The 21,727-nt window shown below is 44.3% G+C and overlaps 1 protein-coding gene across 3 annotated transcripts in view; it reads left to right on the forward strand.

The window, feature by feature from the left end:
* Positions 1-21,727, forward strand: part of LOC105471414 (ADAM metallopeptidase domain 12) — a 398,606-nt gene that overhangs the window by 265,475 nt on the left and 111,404 nt on the right. For all 3 annotated transcript variants that reach the window (XR_011607578.1, XM_071068931.1, XM_071068932.1), the window contains exon 6: positions 13,548-13,734. Coding sequence is in view for 2 of the 3 variants with exons in the window: in XM_071068931.1 (XP_070925032.1) it covers positions 13,548-13,734 (187 nt within the window). In the remaining variant the exon portion in view is untranslated. The remainder of the gene's footprint in view (positions 1-13,547; positions 13,735-21,727) is intronic.

A 21,727-nucleotide genomic window follows, 5' to 3' on the forward strand; every position in this document is an offset into this window, starting at 1 on the left:
GAAAGCCAAGCCCTGTGCCGGCCTCTAGTGAGCATCATGAGACCGTCTTTGTTCTTTGATTCTGGAACTGGACTAGTTGGGGAGGTGTGTTCATGCAGCACTCCTGGGATCATTCCTTGCAAAGCTTTGCTGCTCCTGTAGAGACCAGGGCAGAGACACACAAGGCCATGGTAGTAAGGACCACACACACTTGGAAAGGGAAATCCACACTTTACTATTGTGCCTCTCTAGGGCCTGAAAGGTGGACCTCTTTCTTCAAAGGTCATGTGTTGAAGGCTGGATATTTTCAGCCTGCAATTTGGCATTAAGGTCAATGTGTGTAAAGAAGAGAAAAGCTGCCCAGGGGCATGGTGGCTCACGCCTGTAATCCTAGCACTTTGGGAGACCGAGGCAGGCAGATCACAAGGTCAGGAGTTCGATACCAGCCTGGTCAACATGGCGAAACCCCATCTCTACTAAAAATACAAAAAGTAGCTGGGCGTGGTGGCATGCTCCTATAGTCCCAGCTACTTGGGAGGCTGAGGCAGAGAATTGCTTGAACCTGGGAGGCGGGGGTTGCAGTGAGCTGAGATTGTGCTCGCTCCAGCCTGGCGACAGAGTGAGACTCCATCTAAAAAAAATAAAAAATAAAAACTCAAACTGACTTAAAGAAAAACAAAATAATGTGGAGATAGGCTTATGCTACTCAAAAGTCCAGGCATGGCTGGATCCAGCGTCCTAGCTAGTATTGTCATGGTCTGTTTTCTATCTCAAGCCTCTACCACCTTCTGTGTTACTTTCATTCTCAGGCACTATCTTAGCATGGGCTGCCGTAGCAAGATACCATAGACTAGTTGGCTCAAACCATAGAAATTTATTTCTCACAGTTCTTGAGCCTGGAAAGTCCAAGATCAATGAGCTGACAAGGTCAATTTTTCCTCCTGAGGCCTCTTCTCTTGGCTTCCAGGCAGGCGTTAGCTTGCTGTGTGCTCACATGACCTCTCTTGGTGCGTGTACAGAGGGAGGAAGCTCTGGTGTCCCTTATAAGGTCACGAATCCCATCATGGGGCTTCCCTCATGATCTCATCTAAGCCTAATCAGCTCCCAAAGGCCCCATCTCCTGATACCATCACACGGGGGTCACGGCTCTAACATATGAATTTGCAGGGTATATAAACACTCAGTCCATAATAGGCAGTTTTTGTTTTGTTTTGTTGGCAGCATGAGGCTTCCATGTTCAAAAAGCAAGTAGAAGAATAAGGGCCTCTCTCCCAAGCTCAGTGGAGGTCATCTAAACACATCTCAGTGGCTCTGACTAGGCCACTGGCTCATCTGTGAAACAATCAGAGTGGCCAGTGTGGAGCTCAGTGGTCTGGTCAAACAGGTTATGGGCCTATATCCTGGACCAGGTTGAAGGAAAACTACACCCAGGGCCCCTGAGGCAGGGAGCAGGGAAGGGGTGAATGTACCAAAGAAATGCAATGAGCTTTTGCCAAAAAAAAAAAAAAAAAAAAAGGATAGCTGAGAGCCAGGGACACTCAGAAACAAATAGGCCTCTTCCAGCAACAATTATGAAGAAATTCTTGATCATCAAAACTTAGATCAGCCATCAGTGGAAACATCTAGCATTGGCCGGATAATTTTCAGGCTATCTTTATAGAGCTATCAGATTCTTGATGGGCAAAGAGAAAAGGATTAACTACAAGGAGTTCCTAATAGCTCCTATTTACCTGAATAACACAACTTATAAACCAGTAACCTTAACTCATTAGAGTGACAACTGGGGAAGGTATTCCTAGAGTAATATCCAAGCAAGACAAATCCTCCCATAGGGCTTGGCCTTGCCACTCGGTCACAACCCTCCATCCCTCTTCCCAGGCCGGCCCTGCAGTCACTCTGTTCCGGGCACACTGCCTTAGCTCTTTCAGCCTCCTAGAAAGGTGCAGGGCAACTGTCAGGGTTGCCAGTTCCTTTCACATGGTGGTAATGACCTTGCTGGCCAGACTCTGCAGTGTCTGAGTCTCCACGTCCACCCCCCATCTCCAGGAGCAGGCACAGACCCATAATTTGGCAGAAAAGAATATTGTGAAATCCTTGCAGCTGGGGTGTCAGGAAAAGTCCGAAGAGTAAGTGCTGCATTGTCTTGTGTCAACCACCAAGGGGGAATGGGAATGGTGATGAGGAACGCTGTGTGGGTCTAATGAACTCCTCGCTGTGGGTGCTCCTGAGAATTTTGACTTTCCAGATCTTTGTGCTATTGTTACAAAAGCAGCAGACTGTGCATCAACAGAGAAATTCCACAGCTGTACAGTCAACTTTATGATCTTTCAAGTCAAGAATCAGACCAGGGCGAAGGGAAGCTATATCCGATCAACTGCTCACTGACAGAAGAATCGATTGAGACTGGAAATAAAGGGGAAAAAAAATGCAACTAGAGTAGCACCAGCCTGCTAGCTGTTAAGAAAGAAAACAGGGATTAAAAATTGTGTTAAACGTGGTGTGCTCCAAAAACACATTAAAATCTAGGAACGTGGAGGGAAGCTGGGGTGTCCTAGAAGACACATTAATTACAGCCCAACAGATACCAGTTTTGCAGAGAAAGAACATCCCACATTGCTTCAAAAACACAGGATCACAAATGAGCAGGAAGAAAAAAACTCTGTCCTGGAACACAGAAGAAGGAGGGAACCCAAAGTTCTTCATCATTTGAAGCTTGAAGCAAAAAACACAAAGATAGAAAAACAGCACAATCTCAGTAGAAAGGGACATTAAAGACGAGACGGCTCTTGAATGGAGGGAATGAAGTGCAACATGGAAAATGGGTCATAAAACGGAGTTCAGCCATGGAGTTTATTCTTACTTTGAAATGACTCCAAGTCGAATGTGAAGTTGAGGCCATACATTAATTTTGTCCCGTATCATATGTCTCCCATTGATGCGCAACTCCCAGTTAATACAGTTTCGGTGCAGTGCTTGTGATTCTCTTCCCCCATTTACATTCTGGTCCCCCATTTGCTCTGGTGGCTTGGTGCTCTCATTTCTGCCAGCCAGCGAGCCTGGAGGTACTGCTATGAGCTTCGGATAATCCACAACTCTGCAGGACACAGACATCAAACTGTCGCTGAGATGGGAAGAGAATCCAGCTCTTGGCCCAGAGGAACTGACCTACTGTACTTTGTAATGGGACAGATGTCCAGCCCTGTCATGCTCCTGCTGGGGCATCAAAACAACCATGCACCCATCTTCTGAGTTTGTTCCTAAATGCCACCTTCCCACTGCTTCAGCTCCTGGAGGGAAAAGGTTCTTTCCCTTATTTTTCTGGTTCTCTTGCTCCACCCTCTCAGCTCCAACTCGGGTACCTGGCAGGAGGAGTCTCGTGGGCTCTTGCTGTTGGAATGAGTCCCAAGTCTTCGTCACCTGCAGGCACAGAGGTTCGACTGAAGCTGAATTTCTTAAGGGCCCACCTGTGCTTTAAAAGACCCAAGCCACGCTCACTTGCTAGATGAGGAAGTGGTATCTGGATCAGATCGTACACTGGAGACTGGTTGTAATCATAGTTATTTCCTTTTTAAATTGGGTTGGTGACACCTGAGCACCAGATGTCCACACACTCACATGCACAGGCGCCCACCTGCACACATTCCCACACGTACACCGCACACTCAGGCGTGCCCACTCCGTCGGGTGGTGATGATAATTGCGGTAGCTCGTACTTTATTTTTCATCATTGTTATGATTCGTATTTTCATGAGGATGGGACAGGTATTATTGTCACCTGAGCAGCCAACAAAGGCATGGCATCCTCAGGGGCCTGGAGTTCGTTCCCCAACCCCCAACATTGCTGTCATGCAGTTTGTACCTTGAAATCGCCATCCTCCCAAAGCCCTTTGCCTCATCCCCATATCACCAGCTGCTGACCCAGCTCACTCCGCTTTCTGCACTGGCACCGCGCCTTTCCTTGTTCTCATGGGAAGCTCACAGAAGCCACGAACAGGTCTCGTGCTCCTTGGTTTACAGGTAAAAAGCAGAGACCACGAAAGTTACTTCCTCGCGGCCTCTCAGTGATAGTGGTCAAAACTCGATCTCAAACCAAGTCTGGCTGACCCCCTGTTCCATATTTGTTCTGCTAAACCTCTTGCACAATTTGGATCCAACCTTCTTTTACAGTCCCACTATCCCGCTCCTGAGGAAACCACCCTATTCCCGCCACGCTGTTTTTTTGGTTGTTTCCAGAGTGTGCCCCCACATGCATGGTGCTGCCCCTCTGCCTGGGACAAACCACTCCCCGCTCTCCCTTTTGGCTCTGGAAGATCCGCTCTTCCCTCAAGGCCCAAGTCAAACACTGCTTCCTCCTCCAAGAAGCCTCCCCTGGTGTCGCCACCTCCTTGCCATCTGGCTCAGCCACGTGCTGTCATGCATTTTCTCACACATTGCAGTTCCGGTAGCATAGCAGGTACTTTGTAAGTATGTTTTTAAGGCCCCTCTCCTTCCTTGCCCTGTGCCTTGGTAACTGCCATACCTCATTCTATGAGGTGCCTGCAATGTATAGGTCTAACACTCAGAAGGTCAGGTGCATGGAGGTGGCCTTGCCTTCGCCTTCCTTTTGCTAGACTGGGAGTTCCAGGAAGGCAGGGACTGGGTGCCCCAACACAGCTGTGTCCCAGACCCTGGCATGTTACAAGTACTCAGTAAGTAGTGCAGGAATAGATGTGCCCTCCCAAAGGTCAGGCGGTTCATAAACCTTAATTCTGGCCAATCCACTTTTTAAAAACTATTTAAAGTGCAGTAGATCATATGAAGGAGGAAATTGGCATGGAATGGCGTTAAAGCCACTTTGACCTTCACTTTTGCACTTATGGCACTCACTCCGTTAGCATCTGTCTGACTAGCCCACCTGGCTCTCCTCCAACCTCTGGCCAGCTGTCTCTAGCCAGGTTTCCACACTGCTTCCCTTCTCCCTTCTGCTTCCTCCCATGGAGATCTTTGGACATCCGGGTAAACTTCTGTGAGAGCCATCCCTGGGAGCCCACCTCAGCTGTTTGCAGAAATATTGTTGGACAAGTGCATGAGTCAGCGAGAGGCTTTGACGCACAGGCCACAGGGAGCCATGGTGGTTTTGCCAGGTGGCATCTACTCTGAAGGACACCCAAGGTCAAGTCTCTCAGCTCTCCCCAGGCCCCACTGTCACTCAAAACTCAGGATGTCTCAATCTAAACTCCTCTGGGTAGGTCCCAGACTCGCTTTCCACCTGACCTCTTCTCCAGAAGGTCCACACCGTCTCAAGTCTATAAGCCTGACCCCAGGGAGATTTCTATAACCTACCTTATCCACCCAGGCCCTGCACACTCTCCCCTGTAGCGTCTCCTTCATCCCTCTCTTCTGTCACCATCCTCGTTCAACCCCCTTCCTTGATTTGAAAGTTGCCTCCCCCACTGTGCTTCTGTCTCCACCCCTACTTTCATCACCATGTCGCACATTCTAGAAGGTCATATTTTAAAAACACTACTAGATCATATCTTAAATCCTGCCAACCCGTTGCACTCCAGCCCACCATGGCTCTCCGTGGCCTACATGTCAAAGCCTCTAGTTCAGTCTTATGCTTGTTCAATAGTCCTGCAAATATTTAGTGATCACTTACTCACCTACTGGTCAAGTGCAAGTTGCAAAGCCGGTTCTAAGAAAAACAACAGAAATAAGGAAACTATTCCCTGGGTGTGTAAAGGGAGCCCAGGTATCAGTTTAATAAAATGTTGTTAGTGAGGGGAAGCAGGTTGCACAAAACCACATGAGGAATTCTGCAGAAGGGCCCTGGATGCTGGGGATCCTGAAGGAAGGGTTGGCTAACCTGGACCTCGAAGGTCATGCATCAGCCTTGAAGGTCATCCCCGGCATTAGTGCTGTGCGTGACCCTGCAGAGGAGGCTGGCCATCCAGTATGATGAGGGCAAGTGACCAGGCCCAGGAGCCGGGTCCCAACTGGGACATCTTGGCTCTGCTGCTGATCAACTGTATGGCTGTGTCTGTTTCATAGGGCTACCTTCACAAACTGCCACAAACTAGGTGGCTTCAGACAACAGAAATGTAGTCTCTCACTGCTCTTCAGGCCAGAAGTCTGAAATCAAGGGGTCAGCAGGGTTGGTTTCTTCTGCAGCATCTACAGAACAATCCCTCCCACATCGCCCTCCTCGCTTTGGGTGGCTTCTGGCCATCCCTGGTGTGTCTTGACTTGTAGATGTCACTCCCGTTTCTGCTTGCATCTTCGCTTGGCCTTCTTCCCTGTATCTGTGTGTCTCCTCTTCGGACTCTTCTAAAGACATGTGTCATTAGATTTATGGCCCACCCTAGTCCAGGACAATCTCATCTTGAGATCCTTAATTTAATTACATTTGCAAAGTCCCTTTTCCCAGTAAGGTCACATTCACAGGTCCAGAGATTAGGACTTAAACATATCTTTTCTGGGGGCTGGGGGGACACTACAGAACCTCCTACAGTGACCTGGGGGCTCTCATCTTTATTTTCCTCATTAGTAAAATGGGCTCATGTTATCTGCTTTACAGGATTGCTGTAAATATTAAGGAAAATAATATATTCCTGGCCGGGCATGGTGGCTCACACCTGTAATCCCAGCACTTTGGAGGCTGAGGCGGGCGGATCACGAGGTCAGGAAATTGAGACCCTCCTGGCCAACATGGTGAAACCCCATCTCTACTAAAAATACAAAAATTAACTGGCTATGGTGGCACATGCCTGTAATCTCAGCTACTCAGGAGGCTGAGGCAGGAGAATCCCTTGAACCAGGGAGTCAGAGGTTACAGTGAGCCGAGATCATGCCACTGCACTGCAGCCTGGAGACACGGCGAGACTCCGTCTCAAAAAAAAAAAAAAAAAGGAAAAGAAAATAATACATTCGAGATTCTGGCTCATGGGGGCCATGGAGGGTCAAGAGTGACTACTGATAGGTCTAGAGTTTTGCAGGGAGTGATGAAAATATTCTGCAATTAGATAGTGGTGATGTTTGCATGACTCAGTGAATATGCTAAAAACCATTGGATTGTATGCTTTCAAGGGGTGAACTTAATGCTCTGTGAATTATTTTTCCATAACACTGCAATTTAAAAAAGGAGCCTGACTCAGGGCATCTTTTCATACATCATAGCTGCTATTATTATTATTGGTGTGCTGGTAATGCTGGTAATAACACTTTTTGTTTTTGAGACAGTATCTGACTCACTCTGTCACCCAGGCTGAAGTACAGTGGTGCAATTTCGGCTCACTGCAACCTCCGCCTCCCAGGTTCAAGTGATTCTCCTGCCTCAGCCTCCCAAGTAGCTGGGATTACAGGCACGCACCATTACGCACGGCTAATTTTTGTATTTTTAGGAAAAATGGGGTTTCACGATGTTGCCCAGGCTGGACTGGAACTTCTGACCTCAAGTGATATGCCAGTCTCAGCCTCCCAAAGTGCCGGGATTACAGGCATGAGCCACTATGCCCAGTCCTTGGTAATAACTATTCATAATGTGTTTTATCACAGTTTAAACTCTTACCTCTTCAGTCGTGCTCCCACACCCTGGTCGTGAGTTATATTTGAAATGGGAACCACAGGCAACGGGTCTTTGCATGTCTCACCTAGTGCGTTGCACGTAGTAAAGGGATAAAGAATATTTGTTTCGATTGTACCTGAGTAGTTCACATGGAAATTGCTGAAGCCCTGTGGTGCTTATGTGTTAAGTAATACTGCTGCCACGACTATTTATCAAACATGTATGGGGTGAGATATTACTTTCACCCATGAGTTCCTCCAAAAAAAAAAAAAAAAAGCCGAAATTAAATTTCAAGCCATCTGCTTTTCCACCATATGATTGACAGCACCACACTGAGACCAGAAGTCTTTTTCTAGGAAATTCAGTTAGCAGTTGGACACTGAGCTAGCCAGGATAATTCATGTTTTCTAATCATCATCTTATTACAGGCAGTCAAAATCCATGTGCCACTGTCCTGCTCGCCAGGTACAGTCAGAAAAATCAGGATCAGGCATTAAGCGGCCCTGGTGCCTGCTGCATCGTGGCTTTGGAGATTAAAAACTGAATTTTCAGAAGGACAAAAACTTATCTTGAGGAAATATGGGTCTCCTGAGTGTTCATTTTGAAAGCTAAAATAATCAACTAATAAAATTTTAATAGAGTCCTCTTTGTTTCCAGTCAAGGAAAAACAACAGGATTTTACGTTTGAAAGGAAGGCTGCTGGTTCTCAAAGCAGCGGCTCCATTTTCTCTCATTCTAATTCTAGTCCTTTTCTTTTTTAATTCTGCTTTTTTTTCATGCTCCTGCTGGTTCTGGGCCCTTCTCTCAAAACTGCACAAAGGGAAGCAGGCGAGTGTGAGGATGAGAGGTCCAAGCCCGGGACACACAGGTCCCGACTGGGTTCCCAGCTCTGCCACCTGCGCACCTTGGACAGTGGGGTCATGGCGGGAGCTGCAGCCATGATCAACAGAGTGCTCAATCTACGGAGCACGGCCCAGAACCTGGGTCCTAGAAGAGTGCCACGGGGGGTGACCCTCACCACCCTGAGAACCCCTTTCTCTCTGCCCCAGAATGTGGCCTGAGCCTGAGGTGATGGCTGGCCCAGCCTCCTCCTGTCACTCTAGAGAAGGGACCCGCGGTCTTCATCTTTCCCAAACATTGGAGACTTTCTTCTCATCTTTTCCTCCTACTCTACCAAGGGAGAAAGAACCCCACATGCAAAGTCCACTGGATTTAAATTCCATGCCCTGACAGTCTTCCAACTTCAAGTTTACAACTCAGCATCTATGACATTCAACTTAAAACAAATTACATTCACTTATCTAACTCAGGGCCAGTAAGGGCTGTGAGAACATCAAAATGTTGTATCTCAGAAACCCTGAATGCTTGCATTTTGTGTCCACTGTTGTTTCCAGCAGTTCTTTAGAGCTAAATAATTAATTACACCCAAGACAGTCCAAAGCAATTATTTAATTAAGCTTATTATAGGCTGCCAATTGTTTGCAGTAAAGGGAAGGCCTTCATCTTGATTTCTCAACATCTGGCCTTTGGATGACTTAAAAGATAAAAGAAGATAAGGAAATATTTTTACGACTAAGTAACAATTGCTAGAAGTATTCCACTAAGTAGAAAAACTTTTTCAGTAATTTGCTTCTCATGATTAGAACGTGGTGACATGTTTTACGTTTTGTTCAGCTTATTTAGATCCAATGTAAAATCGAAAATGTTGCATTACCAAATGAAATGTTACTGCCATTTTCTTTTTAGGGCAGAATTGATGGTATTCATTTCCACTTTCCCCTTGCTTGTTTTTGTTTTTTTGTTTTTGAGAGGGAATCTCATTCTGTCACCCAGGCTGGAGTACAGTGGCACATCTTGGCTCACTGTAACCTCCGCCTCCTGGGTTCGACAATTCTCCCACCTCAGCCTCCCGAGTAGCTGGGACTACAGGTGCGTGCCGCCACACCCAGCTACTTCTTGTATTTTTAATAGAGATGGAGTTTCGCCATCTTGTCCAGGCTGGTCTTGAACTCTTGACCACAGGTGATCCACCCACCTCAGTCTCCCAAAATGCTAGAATTACAGGAGTGAGCCACTGCAGCCGGCCTCCCTTTGCCTATTTTTTTAAAGTTCGCATCCTTAATTTAGGCTTTTAAAACTCAACTTTAATAAACAAAAATCCTCTCCTACCTATTCCAAAGTTAGAAGTCTACATTTTATTTCATAAAGAACATCTTAGAGAAAGAGACACAAGCCACTCCACAGAGTTGTTGACCAAAGTAATTCCTGAGTGATCTGTTTGGTGATACACATGGACACCAGTGTGGGGGAAGACAACACTTCATAGAATGACTTTTAGTCAATCTGGCCTTTGGATGACTTAAAAGGAGACATGAGAACATTTTCATGACTAAGTAACAATTTCTACAAATTTGGGATTTGAAAATATCAAAAAATGTTTTAGTTGCTCCAAACCACATTGGACTCCCTCTTCTCTGAAGCATTAAGTTTTATGGTTCTTTCAATGCACATCTTAGCTCTCATGTGATTTCTAATTGTCCCAGGTATCTCGATGCTTCCTTGTCTATTAGGATACAAGCATCCTGAGCATGATAGATCTGTTTCTCCCATTGCCCATAACAACTCATAAAACAGGATTGGTAGAGTAGGCCAGCTAAATAATAGTGAGTTGATTAGTCTGTATTTGCTTACCGGTTGTGTTCAGAATAGATACTTGACTAACTCAAACCTCTTCCTTCCGTATCATTTGAGCGTTGAGATACTGTCAATCAATTTTTTTTTTTTTTTTTTTTTTTTTTTTGAGACAGAGTCTCCCTCTGTCACCAGGCTGGAGTGCAGTGGTGCGATCTTGGCTCACTGCAAGATCCGCCTCCCGGGTTCACACCATTCTCCTGCCTCAGCCTCCAGAGAAGCTGGGACTACAGGTGCCCGCCACCACACCCGGCTAACTTTTTTGTATTTTTTTTAGTAGAGTTGGGGTTTCACCGTGTTAGCCAGGATGGTCTCGATCTCCTGACCTCATAATCCACCCGTCTCGGCCTCCCAAAGTGCTGGGATTACAGGTGTGAACCACCACACCTGGCCTGTCAATCTTAAAATTTAAGAGTTGTTAAATACTACCTACAAATGGGCCATCAATGAGCATAGGATGATAAATGACTGAACAAATAGGTAAGCAGTAATGAATGACATAGGAACACCTTATACAATCTAAGCTTTCTTGGAAAGAAGCTTAGATTAAGGAAAACTCATGGAGTTTGCAACTTGACCAGCTATTCCTCGAGGATTGATGTATACCTAGATCCTTGGGTTGCTGTAATATAAATTATATATTAGAACTAATTACGTATTATACATATTATTATATATTGTATATAATTATATATTAGAACTAATGCCCTGAACATCATTTCCATCTCCGTAGACCTCATCCTCAGTCCTGAATTTGCTAAAATAATCTGCAAAATTTTGTGGTTATGTATGTTGGGGCTCAGAAACTGATACTCCAAAATATGACTCTTTGACATACTGAACTGTAGAAAAACCCTCAAGGTCTCTCTGGCCCCTGGCACCCACCTTCACCCCATCTCTGTCTCTCCCAAAGCACAGAATGAAGTTGTTCTCTGAAGTTCCTTTATCTCCCTAAACTAGACACCCTCCAAAAAAGAAATCAATGACCTTGGTCCCTCTCTGAGTTTTCATTAACTCATGTCACAGGAAGAAAGACTGAAGCCTGTGGACACATCCAGACAGACTTTTGTCATAAACAATCGTCCGCTCTGCGGGCCCAACAGACTTTGTCCCAGGCCACTGTGTGTTCTTCAAGCCCAGTGAATTCCCCTAAAAGTCACTTATTCACCCCCTAAAATTATCCATACTTCCCTCCCTTTCTCCTAAGAAGAAGGGTATATAACCATTTGTACCCCCATTGAGTAATCATTCTTCTACAATTCACCTGTGCTATGCATGTTAAAATAAACTTGTATGCTTTTCTCACATAATATATCTGCCTTTTGTCAGTTGATTTGTAGTGAACTTTCAGAGGGCAAAAGGGGACATTTTTCCTTAGCCCCTACAGGTATGGATGTGAATTATTCTAGGGAGAGTCTGAGGAGGTTCATGTCTCACAAAGGTTAGTAGTCACTGTATTAGAAGGGTCCATTTTCAGTCAGATGAATTTTGCATGAAAATGTTGTGTCTTTCCAAAGTGGAGAGATAGTGGTCACCTTGCTAAATAACATAAGGTACTAGACACGTGGGAATTCAGAGCTGCCAGTTTGCTGTTACCCTAATTGTCATTTCTCCGAAGAAAACCTTTCTCTCAACATCAGGAAGCACCTTTTAAATTAAAGCACTTCACTGCCCCACCATAGGAAAGAGAGAAATGAAAACCAAGCTGCAGGCCAAGGTTCCCATCGTTTGAAAGAACCCGACAGCCCAAGGCTAGCATTACTCATTTCCAGGGAGTGGGACGTGGCCTTAGCCGTGAGCTCCAGAAGGTCAGACATGTGTCATGGTCCATGGCTAAATGTCACCTTCTGTCTCTGCAAGTTAGAGTCTTCAGCAAATTTGTCCATTTTTACAAAGAATCTATGCTTTTATTCCCAGACCTAAAGTTGGCTCAAAAGGTTCTTTCTTAGTTATTGTCATTCCCAGAAATGTATTTATATTATTAATGCTATATTTTGTATCGCAGAGCCATGAGTGACCAGTATTCCTATGAGCAGATGGGTTAACAAAATACAGAACTTTCCTGAAATTCTCAGTCTCCCGATTAACATGTTAACAGATGCCTAATCCATGGATCTGCCCTTATTAATAGTAAAGAGAGCTACCACCTCCCAAGCACTGACTTGGGGCCTGCCCTGGGCTCAGTGTTTTGACTCAATGACATAGCAACCCTGAGAAGTAGGCACCATTATCCTCATTTTACAGGTGAAGAAACCAGGGCTGAAAGAGACTAAGAAAGTTAAGGTTACCAAACTAGTAAGTAACAAAATGGAACTCAAACCCAGAGCGCTTCCAGACTCCAGAGGCCACCCTCGCAGCATGGAGACTGACATTTCTCCCTGTGGTGTTCCTCGATTCCAGAAAAAGCCGAACACAGGATCCAGAGGCCAGACCTGAGCCTCCAAGAAGCAGTGCTAATGCTCTGTGTACTTGAGTGGGTTCTTTTATGCACACATCTCCCACAAATTAAATAAGTAAATAAAAAATATCAATTTGTACTCATGCTTATAATTCCATCAAATATTTAGGGAACAGGGCTGATCAGGATAAATAATTAGATGTAGGAATTGTCATTTCATAAAAAGATTTCCTAATGACTTTTGGAGCAACTTGGATGGAACTAGGGCCGTTATTCTAAGTGAAGTAACTCAGGAATTGAAAACCAAATATGGCATTTTCCGGCTTCTAAGTGGGAAGTAAGCTCTGGGTACACAAAGGCATCCAGAGTAATATAATGGACATTGGAGACTCAGAAGAGGAAGGCCAAGAGGTGGGGGAGGGATGAAAGACACTACAGTGTACACTACTCAGATGACAGGTACACTAAAATCCTAGACTTCACTGTTACACAATTTATCCACATAACCAAAAGCTACTGTACCCCTGAGGTTACTGAAATTTTTTTAAAAGTTAAACATTTCCCTTTTGCCATGTGGCTGCTAATTCAGATACAGTTACTTCTAAGCAGTTGAAACATCTTTTTCCTCATTCTTCTTCCTGGCAATATATCTTTGAGACATAAAAAGTGATAAAAACATACAAAAGCAAAAGGCACTGTATTCTTTACCATAAAATATTTCAAACAAAAGACAATTCCTAGGTTAACTTTCCAAAAGATTTGCAAAATGAATCAGTGCAGACATATGTCACAGAAATGTCCTTTCCGATTAAAATCTGAGAATATAAATAAATTGGTGTTTCTTTTTTCATTCTCTCTCTTGTTAAGAGCTGTGTCTTAGCCATAAACAAGAAGCTGCCCTTAAAATTATACTTTTTCTTATTTCTGTTTCAACAGGGGACTTATTATGTTTGAAAATGAAACCTATGTCTTAGAACCAATGAAAAATGCAACCAACAGATACAAACTCTTCCCAGCAAAGAACCTGAAAAGCATCTGGGGATCATGTGGATCACATCACAACACATCAAGCCTCACTGCAGATAATGTGTTCCCACCGCCCTCTCAGACATGGGCAAGAAGGGTAAGAGGGATACCCGATTTTGTGTTTCTGGGAAGCTAGGAGCTCAAGCTATGGATACCCAATATTATGATATCTGGAGAAATGTTGCCATCTAGATGATGTGGCATCTGGGGGATAGAAGTACCCAGTTTATCTGGAGGTGGTAGACATTATACAGTGGAGTGTAACCATAACCCAAATCCCCATCACTGTATTGGAGATGTCAGCCTCAGACTCATTAAAATATGCTGGGTGAAGTCACATAGTTGGGATCAGAGGATGACAAAATCACCATTCATGAAAACTCCCAAGAGACCCTATTATGGTCCTAGGCCCAGGGTTGGGCCCCACCATGGCAAGCAAGAGAAGATTGGACCCTGACCTACTCTCTAGCAGCTCTCCATCTCCTGGAGGCGAAAAGACCACATAGAGCCTTCTTTATGAGCAAGTTTGGGTTCTTACTATAATTCGCAGAGAATTCTCACTCTTTGCCCACACACTTATGCAGAGGTGAATGGGGCCTTCCTCCACGTGGTGTGCCTCAGGAATCTTACTTACCCACAGTCCCAGCTGCAAATGCTTGTCCTAGCAGTCTGTGTTTTCTGGCCACCAGCCCCTGGATCTGCTCATAAAATGTCTTCCTTTTTGCAGCAGCACCGGAAAGAGTAGTTGCCTAAGGGAGTCTGCGCTGCAGACTGTCTTCCCTTCCTGACACGTGTAGTGTCCCACCATGAAACCTCCACCCCTAAGGGCGGCCTGCCCTTTTTCTGTCTGGTATTATGTGGGCACCAGAGGCCACAGTAGAGCTCTGTTAACAAGGATTAAAGGTGATCATTCCCAACATTTGGCTGGAGGCTCTGAATTTAAATGAGCAGAAACAGATAGGAAATTATCAACAATTTCCTGATTTTTCATTTCTGGATTTCCTGTTCCTCTGTTGACAAGAAATCAAGAAAATTTATAGATAGGATGTCACTTGTGCTTATATTTGAGTGTCCGGGAACATTTCTTCCAGGTTCGTTCTAACACATTGTTGTCTCCTAACTTTAATTTCAGTAGACCACTGCTTAGCACTCAGCATTTAATGAATATTATTCTTGGTTCATTCTAAATCATTTTTCTATTTGGAAACAGTAGAGGTTATCACAAATGATATCATTCTTTTTTTTTTTTTTTTTTTTTTTGAGACGGAGTCTCACTGTGTCTCCTCCCAGGCTGGAGTGCAGTGGCGCAATCTCGGCTCACTGCAAGCTCTGCCTCCCAGGTTCACGCCATTCTCCTGCCTCAGCCTCCCCAGTAGCTGGAGCACCTGCCACCACGCCCGGCTAATTTTTTTGTATTTTTAGTAGAGACGGGTTTTCACCGTGTTAGACAGGACGGTCTGGATCTCCTGACCTCATGATCTACCCGCCTCGGCCTCCCAAAGTGCTGGGATTACAGGCGTGAGCCACCGCGCCTGGCCGATTCCTTCTCATTCTTAGAATTCCCCTCATACCTGTGGATAGATGTCTGTTCCCCTAAAACTGCTCTTACCTGAACCAGTTCAGGACTTTTAACTCTAATTTTACATTCGTTCTTTCAGTCCAGGTATTCTGCTTGTGTAACCCTCACATCTTCTGTTTGCTAGTGTGTTTCTAAGAGTTTCTATGGCAGGTGCTCACAACCTCTTTTTCGTTTCCTGCCCCGTCACAGGACGGAGAGGAACTCTCCCATCTGGTACTGTGGCTCACCTTGACATTGCTGCTTGGTGGCAGAACATTGTATCCTAATCCCCAGGAACAGAGCTTGAAAATTACCGCCCCCCAACCTCCACCCCCACAAGCTCAGGAGACTTTTCATCCTGTGCTTCTCCCCGCTACCTGTCTTAGTGATGGACTTAAAGACTAGCCTCTGGGGTCCCACGGCGTGTTTATTTTACTCTTCAGATGCTTTTGCCTTTGATTCCAAACCTTGAAGGAGATGTGATTAAGCTGTGGCTTTACCGGTCATAAACAAGTAGGACATTTGCATTTTGTTTTCCAGGCTCTTTGCTTTGAGTACCTTGTTGAATGCATGTTGCCCACGTTATGAGATTTATAACTTGATGGTTTAAATGACACTCAAATATGTTTGTCGTTTCATTTAGCAGTACAAACTTGATCTGTACTTGCCAGCCATATTTTAATTCTTTTAGCTTACAGCTCTCTAGAAGCATGATTGTAATTTCCAGTCATTTTGACTTGTGGAGAAATGGGGAGAATGGGAATAATAACGGTGCTTTGTGAATAATGCGTGCTGAAGTGCAAATGAGCCTTTAAATTGAAAAGGGAAGGCACTGATGCCGGTCAACTCAGTTCTCAATATTTCTCTCTAGAAAGCGCTGTGATGGTTTTTATGGAAGAGAAAGCATCCTGGACTTAAAATGCATGTATATAATGAAAATGGTGTGAAAAATAATTTCAAATATGTGGAATCCTTGTGAATTGGAATTATATAGTAGATTATTTTGGTTAGCACCTATGGTAAATATGAAAGGGATATTTCCTGCCCTGCTTACACTGCCTTTGTTTCACTCTTAAAAAAAAAAAACAAAATCAACGGAAAGGCTGCTAACTAATCTTGTTTATGCAATGCAGCAACTGCATTTGCTTTTTCCCTATATTTTTCTGCCCCCACTAAATGTTAACTATTGCAAAGACTGGTTTGCAGACTCTGGTTTTTCTGCAGGTGTCTGCGTTTTTCTTCACAGAGCATCAGGAATAAATCTGCACTCAGGGTATACCCTGGCTGTGATATAAACCTGAGCTATTGTTTGTCTTTTTCACAAGGCTCTACATTAGATTTTAGTGAGAACCCAAGTTGCCCCTCGAAGGGCACAGAGCATCAGGGGCGTCACAGTCAGCTCGTTCTCTCTGTGGATTTTTGAGTCCAGCCTGAAGCCTCCTTACTGTTCAGCTCCCCCACGGCAAACTCCTTCCCTCTCCATCGGCTACTCACTCAAGAATGCAAACCAATTTTAACATTATCCTAAGCAAGCTCTGAGCAAGGCAAAGACTGTACATCTACTGGAAAAAATCACATAAGACATCCCAAAGGCAAATGCAAATTAGTTTTGAATTGCCTTTTCTTTAGGGATTATCTGTGCCATTGTTCCCCTCCATTAGTATGGATAATTATGAGTCAAATAGAAAAGTTGCTGCCTTCTCTGAAAAGAAATGTTTGCTTGGGCCGCCGTGTACATATAGGACAGCGAGTTGGGGAGGTGCTGTTTTGCTTCCTCGAAGGTGGCCATTCTGAAATGAACTGGTGCTATTGCTTTTGTGTTTCTAGACAGCCTGTCGTATTTGTTTAAAGAAGGCACAGTAGTGGTGGGGTATTTGTAGCCACAGTAGTATATAACACATTATATGTAGAGCCTAATGAGAGTTGAATATCAGGAACTGGCCAGAACTGTTTAAAAACTCCTTAATTATGACAGGCATACTGAATTCCTCTCTAACAACCATCCTTGCTTCCATGCCTCTTCTAAGAGACTATCATGTTCTCTTATTACCTTAGTTGTTCTTTTTTTTTTTTTATTTTTGAGACGGAGTCTCGCGCTGTCGCCCAGGCTGGAGTGCAGTGGCGCGATCTCGGCTCACTGCAAGCTCCGCCTCCCGGGTTCACGCCATTCTCCTGCCTCAGCCTCCTGAGTAGCTGGGACTACAGGCGCCCGCTACCGCGCCCGGCTAATTTTTTGTATTTTTAGTAGAGACGGGGTTTCACCGTGGTCTCGATCTCCTGACCTTGTGATCTGCCCACCTCGGCCTCCCAAAGTGCTGGGATTACAGGCGTGAGCCACCGCACCCGGCCACCTTAGTTGTTCTTAAAGCTTGGCAGTGGGGGCCGGATACAAGGCTCACACCTGTAATCCCAGCACTTTGGGAGACTGAAGCAGGTGGATCACCTGAGGTCAGGAGTTCAAGACCAACCTGGCCAACATGGTGAAACCCTATCTCTACTAAAAATACAAAAATTAGCAGGGTTTGGTGGAAGGCATCTGTAATCCCAGCTACTTGGGAGGCTGAGGCAGGAGAATCGCTTGAAACCGGGAGGCAGAGGTTGCAGTGAACTGAGATCGTGCCACTGCACTCTAGCCTGGGCGACAAGAGTGAAACTCTGTCTCAAAAACAAAACAAGACCAAACAAACAAACAAACAAAAACGCTTGGCGGTGGGGAACAGGGCAGCACCACTTCCTTGGCCCTGGGCTTTGAATATCTGTTTGTGTGAGTGGAGGCTCCAGTTTTCCAGGTGTGAATTCCTAGTGAGTTTCAAATCCACTGAAACTCTGGATAAATAAATAATAGACCTCACTTGTGTCATTCGTTTTTAAGGCTTAATTTCAATACTTCACACTTGTCCCTATAAACATTCAGTTTGCCAGATTCAGCCTATTCTCCTGGCAGTTTGTCTCATTTGTTTACTTCTGCCTACCTACATGTTGGCCAGGTGTCAGAGGCTGTATCCTGTGTGGATATGATCAGTGTGTGCTGTCCCCATGCCAGTCACAGTCAAGGATGGTGGAGACAACCTTTCCTAACCGAAATCGGAGCTCAACCTACAAACGTGCGGAAAGTGATCTTAGAGTCAAGGCGTGGAGCCTTGCTTGAGCTAATACTGATTTTTTCTTGCCTAGAGGAAGAGAAACCAAACTTTTGATTGATTTCATTTGCTGATCTTGCTGGCAATGGAAACATTGGCTCTGGTCTCATTGTGATTGTTTTTTTCTGGCTATCGGGTGATAGCACAGCCGGCTTGCATGTGGCTGCCCATGTCCACCATGACTGCCACCTCTCACCTGGACAACTGCATGGCCTCCTCGCTGCACTCTCAGCTTCTAATATCATCCAGTATCATCCCCCTAGAATCCATTCTCCTTCCAGTAGCCAGAGCACTATATATAATATATACTAGTATATTATAATATAATATATACTGTATTATATATTATAGTATATATACTGTATTATATAATATATACTATATTGTGTATTATTATATACTATATACTCTGTATTATATAGTATATTATATACTATATTATATATCATAGTATATATACTATATACACACTATATTATATAGTATATATTAATATATACTATAGTATATATTAATTTTATATAATAATAATATATAATGTATTAATTATATATTAATTTTATATAATATATTAATTATATATTAATTTTATAATATATAATATATTAATTATACATATTATATATATTAATTATAAATATATATATTTTGAGATGGAGTCTCACTCTTTTGCCCAGGCTGGAGTCAGTGGTGCTGCCCAGGCTGGAGTCAGTGGTGCCATCTCAGCTCACTGCAACCTCCACCTCCCAGGTTCAAGTAATTCTTGTGCCTCAGCCTCCCGAGTAGCTGGGACTACAGGCGTGTACCACCACACCCGGCTAGTTTATGTGTTTTTAGTAGGGGCAGGGTTTTACCATGTTGATCAGGCTGGTCTCGAACTTCTGACCTCAAGGGATTTGCCCACCTTGGCCTCACAAAGTGCTGGGATTACAGGCGTAAGCCACTGCTCCCAGTTGCAATACTTTTAAAATCTCACATTCAAGGCCCCCATGCTGTTAGATTATTAGGCTATCACTCAACCTCCTTGCCATGGCCCCAGTGTCCTGTCCCCATCTTCCACCTCCTCTCATCCATTCTTGTCCCCCATTTGCCAGACTCCAGCCATACGGCCTGTTGCCAACACCCACAAGCTCTCCACAGCCTCAGGACATCTGCTGTTGCCTTTCCATCTGCCTGGAACACTGTTCCTGCAATCTTTCCACACATGCCTGCTTCTCATCCTTCAGGCCTCAGCTACCTTAGGCCTGCCCACTGCCCACCTTCATCCTACCTGCAGAACCCTGTGGATTTCCTTTGTTGTACTTTTCACACACTCTCTCTTACTTTTGTTAATTCTGTATGGGCTCACCTTCTCCAAGCCCCCACCAGAATATGAGTTTCAGGAGGACACTGGGTTTCAGGAACGTGGATTTCCTGTCCACACTGTATCCCCAGCACCCTACACAGTGCCTAGCACAAACAGCATCCCTGGTAGATAGCGTGGGATGAGTAAGTGTTATACAAATGATATGACCCATATGAAGAAAGATTTGCAATAAGGATTTATTGCAGCCTCAGTCTCAACTTGCTTTTCTAACTTGAGTTAAGTTCCCATTGCCAGAGTCCTCATTGCAGGCTGCTTGGGGGATATTTATCCTTGGAAACTTGGCTGTGATGACTTTGAGAGGCCCAGAAACTGGTTCTCTCTTGAGCAAGATTCAAAGAAGGCCTCTGCCTCCACCTGGGAACGGAGACTTTTGGGCCAATCTCAGAGGCTGCTGTTCTCATTTGAGGAAGGGCTTTTGTTCATAACCCCCAAAATGAAAATTCAATCGAGCAACCAGTTTCTTTTTTTTAATTTTTTAAAATTATTATTTTAATTTCTTCTTTAAAAAAAAAAAAAAACAGGATACACGTGCAGAATGTGCAGGTTTGTTACATAGGCATACATGTGCCGTGGTGATTTGCTGCACCTACTGACCTGTCCTCTAAGTTCCCTCCCCTCATCCCCCACCCCTCAACAGGCCCTGGTGTGTGACGTTCCCCTCCCTGTGTCCATGTGTTTTTATTGTTCAACTCCCACTTGGTTCTCTGTTCCTGTGTTAGTGTGCTGAGGATAATGGCCTCCAGCTTCATCCATGTTCCTGCAAAGGACATGATCTCATTCCTTTTTATGGCAGCATAGTATTCCATGGTGTATATGGACCACATTTTCTTTATCCAGTCTATCAGTGACGGGCATTTGGGTTGGTTCCATGTCTTCAGCAACCAGTTTCAAATGTTGCTCTCCATATCACAAATTTAAAAACATGATTCTTTGTTGTTGTTGTTGCTGTTTTTAACTGGACAACCAGATAGGTGGAAATCACGTGGGGATAATGTAAGCCTCTCTCTGTGTGTGCAGCTAGCAATAGAATAAGCCTCTGCCCTGAGCTGAAGACTCCCCCAGTGCTTTTCTTTATTATGTGGTTAAGCTTCCCTCTGAGCTTGCAGTTCTCTGAATTCGTGAGAAAATGTAGACTTCTCTGAAAACTGCAGAGACAGGAAAATTGTGTTCACATGTTTGTTTTTATTATCTGGAATTGTGTATTTTCTGAATGGCGATCCTAAGCCAGTTGGAAATATCCCATGGTCGTTTATGTCACCCCTCTGCAGGCTGAAAAGTGTAAACGTCTAAACAACCAGATTCCTTTCCATGAGTTTTTCAACAAGAGATTAGGTTTTCATTGCTGGAGCTTTATTTTCTTCCGCATAATTAGCCAAATTTGTCAATGGTTAATCAGGGAATTGTGGACAACAGAGAGGGTTCTGCCTCTTTCACGCCTCAATGAGGAAAAAGGGCAAGGTCTTCACACTTTCAGAAGGTGACTCATTTTGTGTGCACCCGTGGGTACCATGGGGACACACAAAGGTTTTTTCTTTTATAAGTAACGCACAGTTATCCCCATAAAGCATGCCTACAGGTATGCTTACAAAGCCTGACAACTTCTTCTCATAACGTTTAAACGTATGAGAAATTGTACCTTTCCTGGTGCTTTATTTTTCCTTTTCTGTAAGGTTTCCAGATATCTTTAGGAACACCTAAATTCGTGAATTAGCACAGCTGGGCAGCAAGAAGGAACACTGCTATAATACAAACATTTTTCTTGTAAAAATCTGTTTGGAAGATCCCGGACTGATGAGGATTTGTTTTATAAAAGATGTTTCCCTCAGGATTATGTGACTGGAAACCTGGCTCAAAGCATACTTTCATGATTTTCTTTTGCTTTTGTCTGAAAGAGTGGTTATAACATGCAAGTTTTTACCTTGAAGCAGTGTGCGTAGTTAACTCATAAACCAGCAATATCAGTCATCAGGACCAAAGACCAACTCAACCCCCACTTCCTCCAACTGCATTTTATGGCAGAAACAGA

The sequence above is a fragment of the Macaca nemestrina genome, chromosome 9 (genome assembly GCF_043159975.1).
Source record: "Macaca nemestrina isolate mMacNem1 chromosome 9, mMacNem.hap1, whole genome shotgun sequence".
NCBI classification, from domain to species: Eukaryota; Metazoa; Chordata; class Mammalia; order Primates; family Cercopithecidae; genus Macaca; species Macaca nemestrina.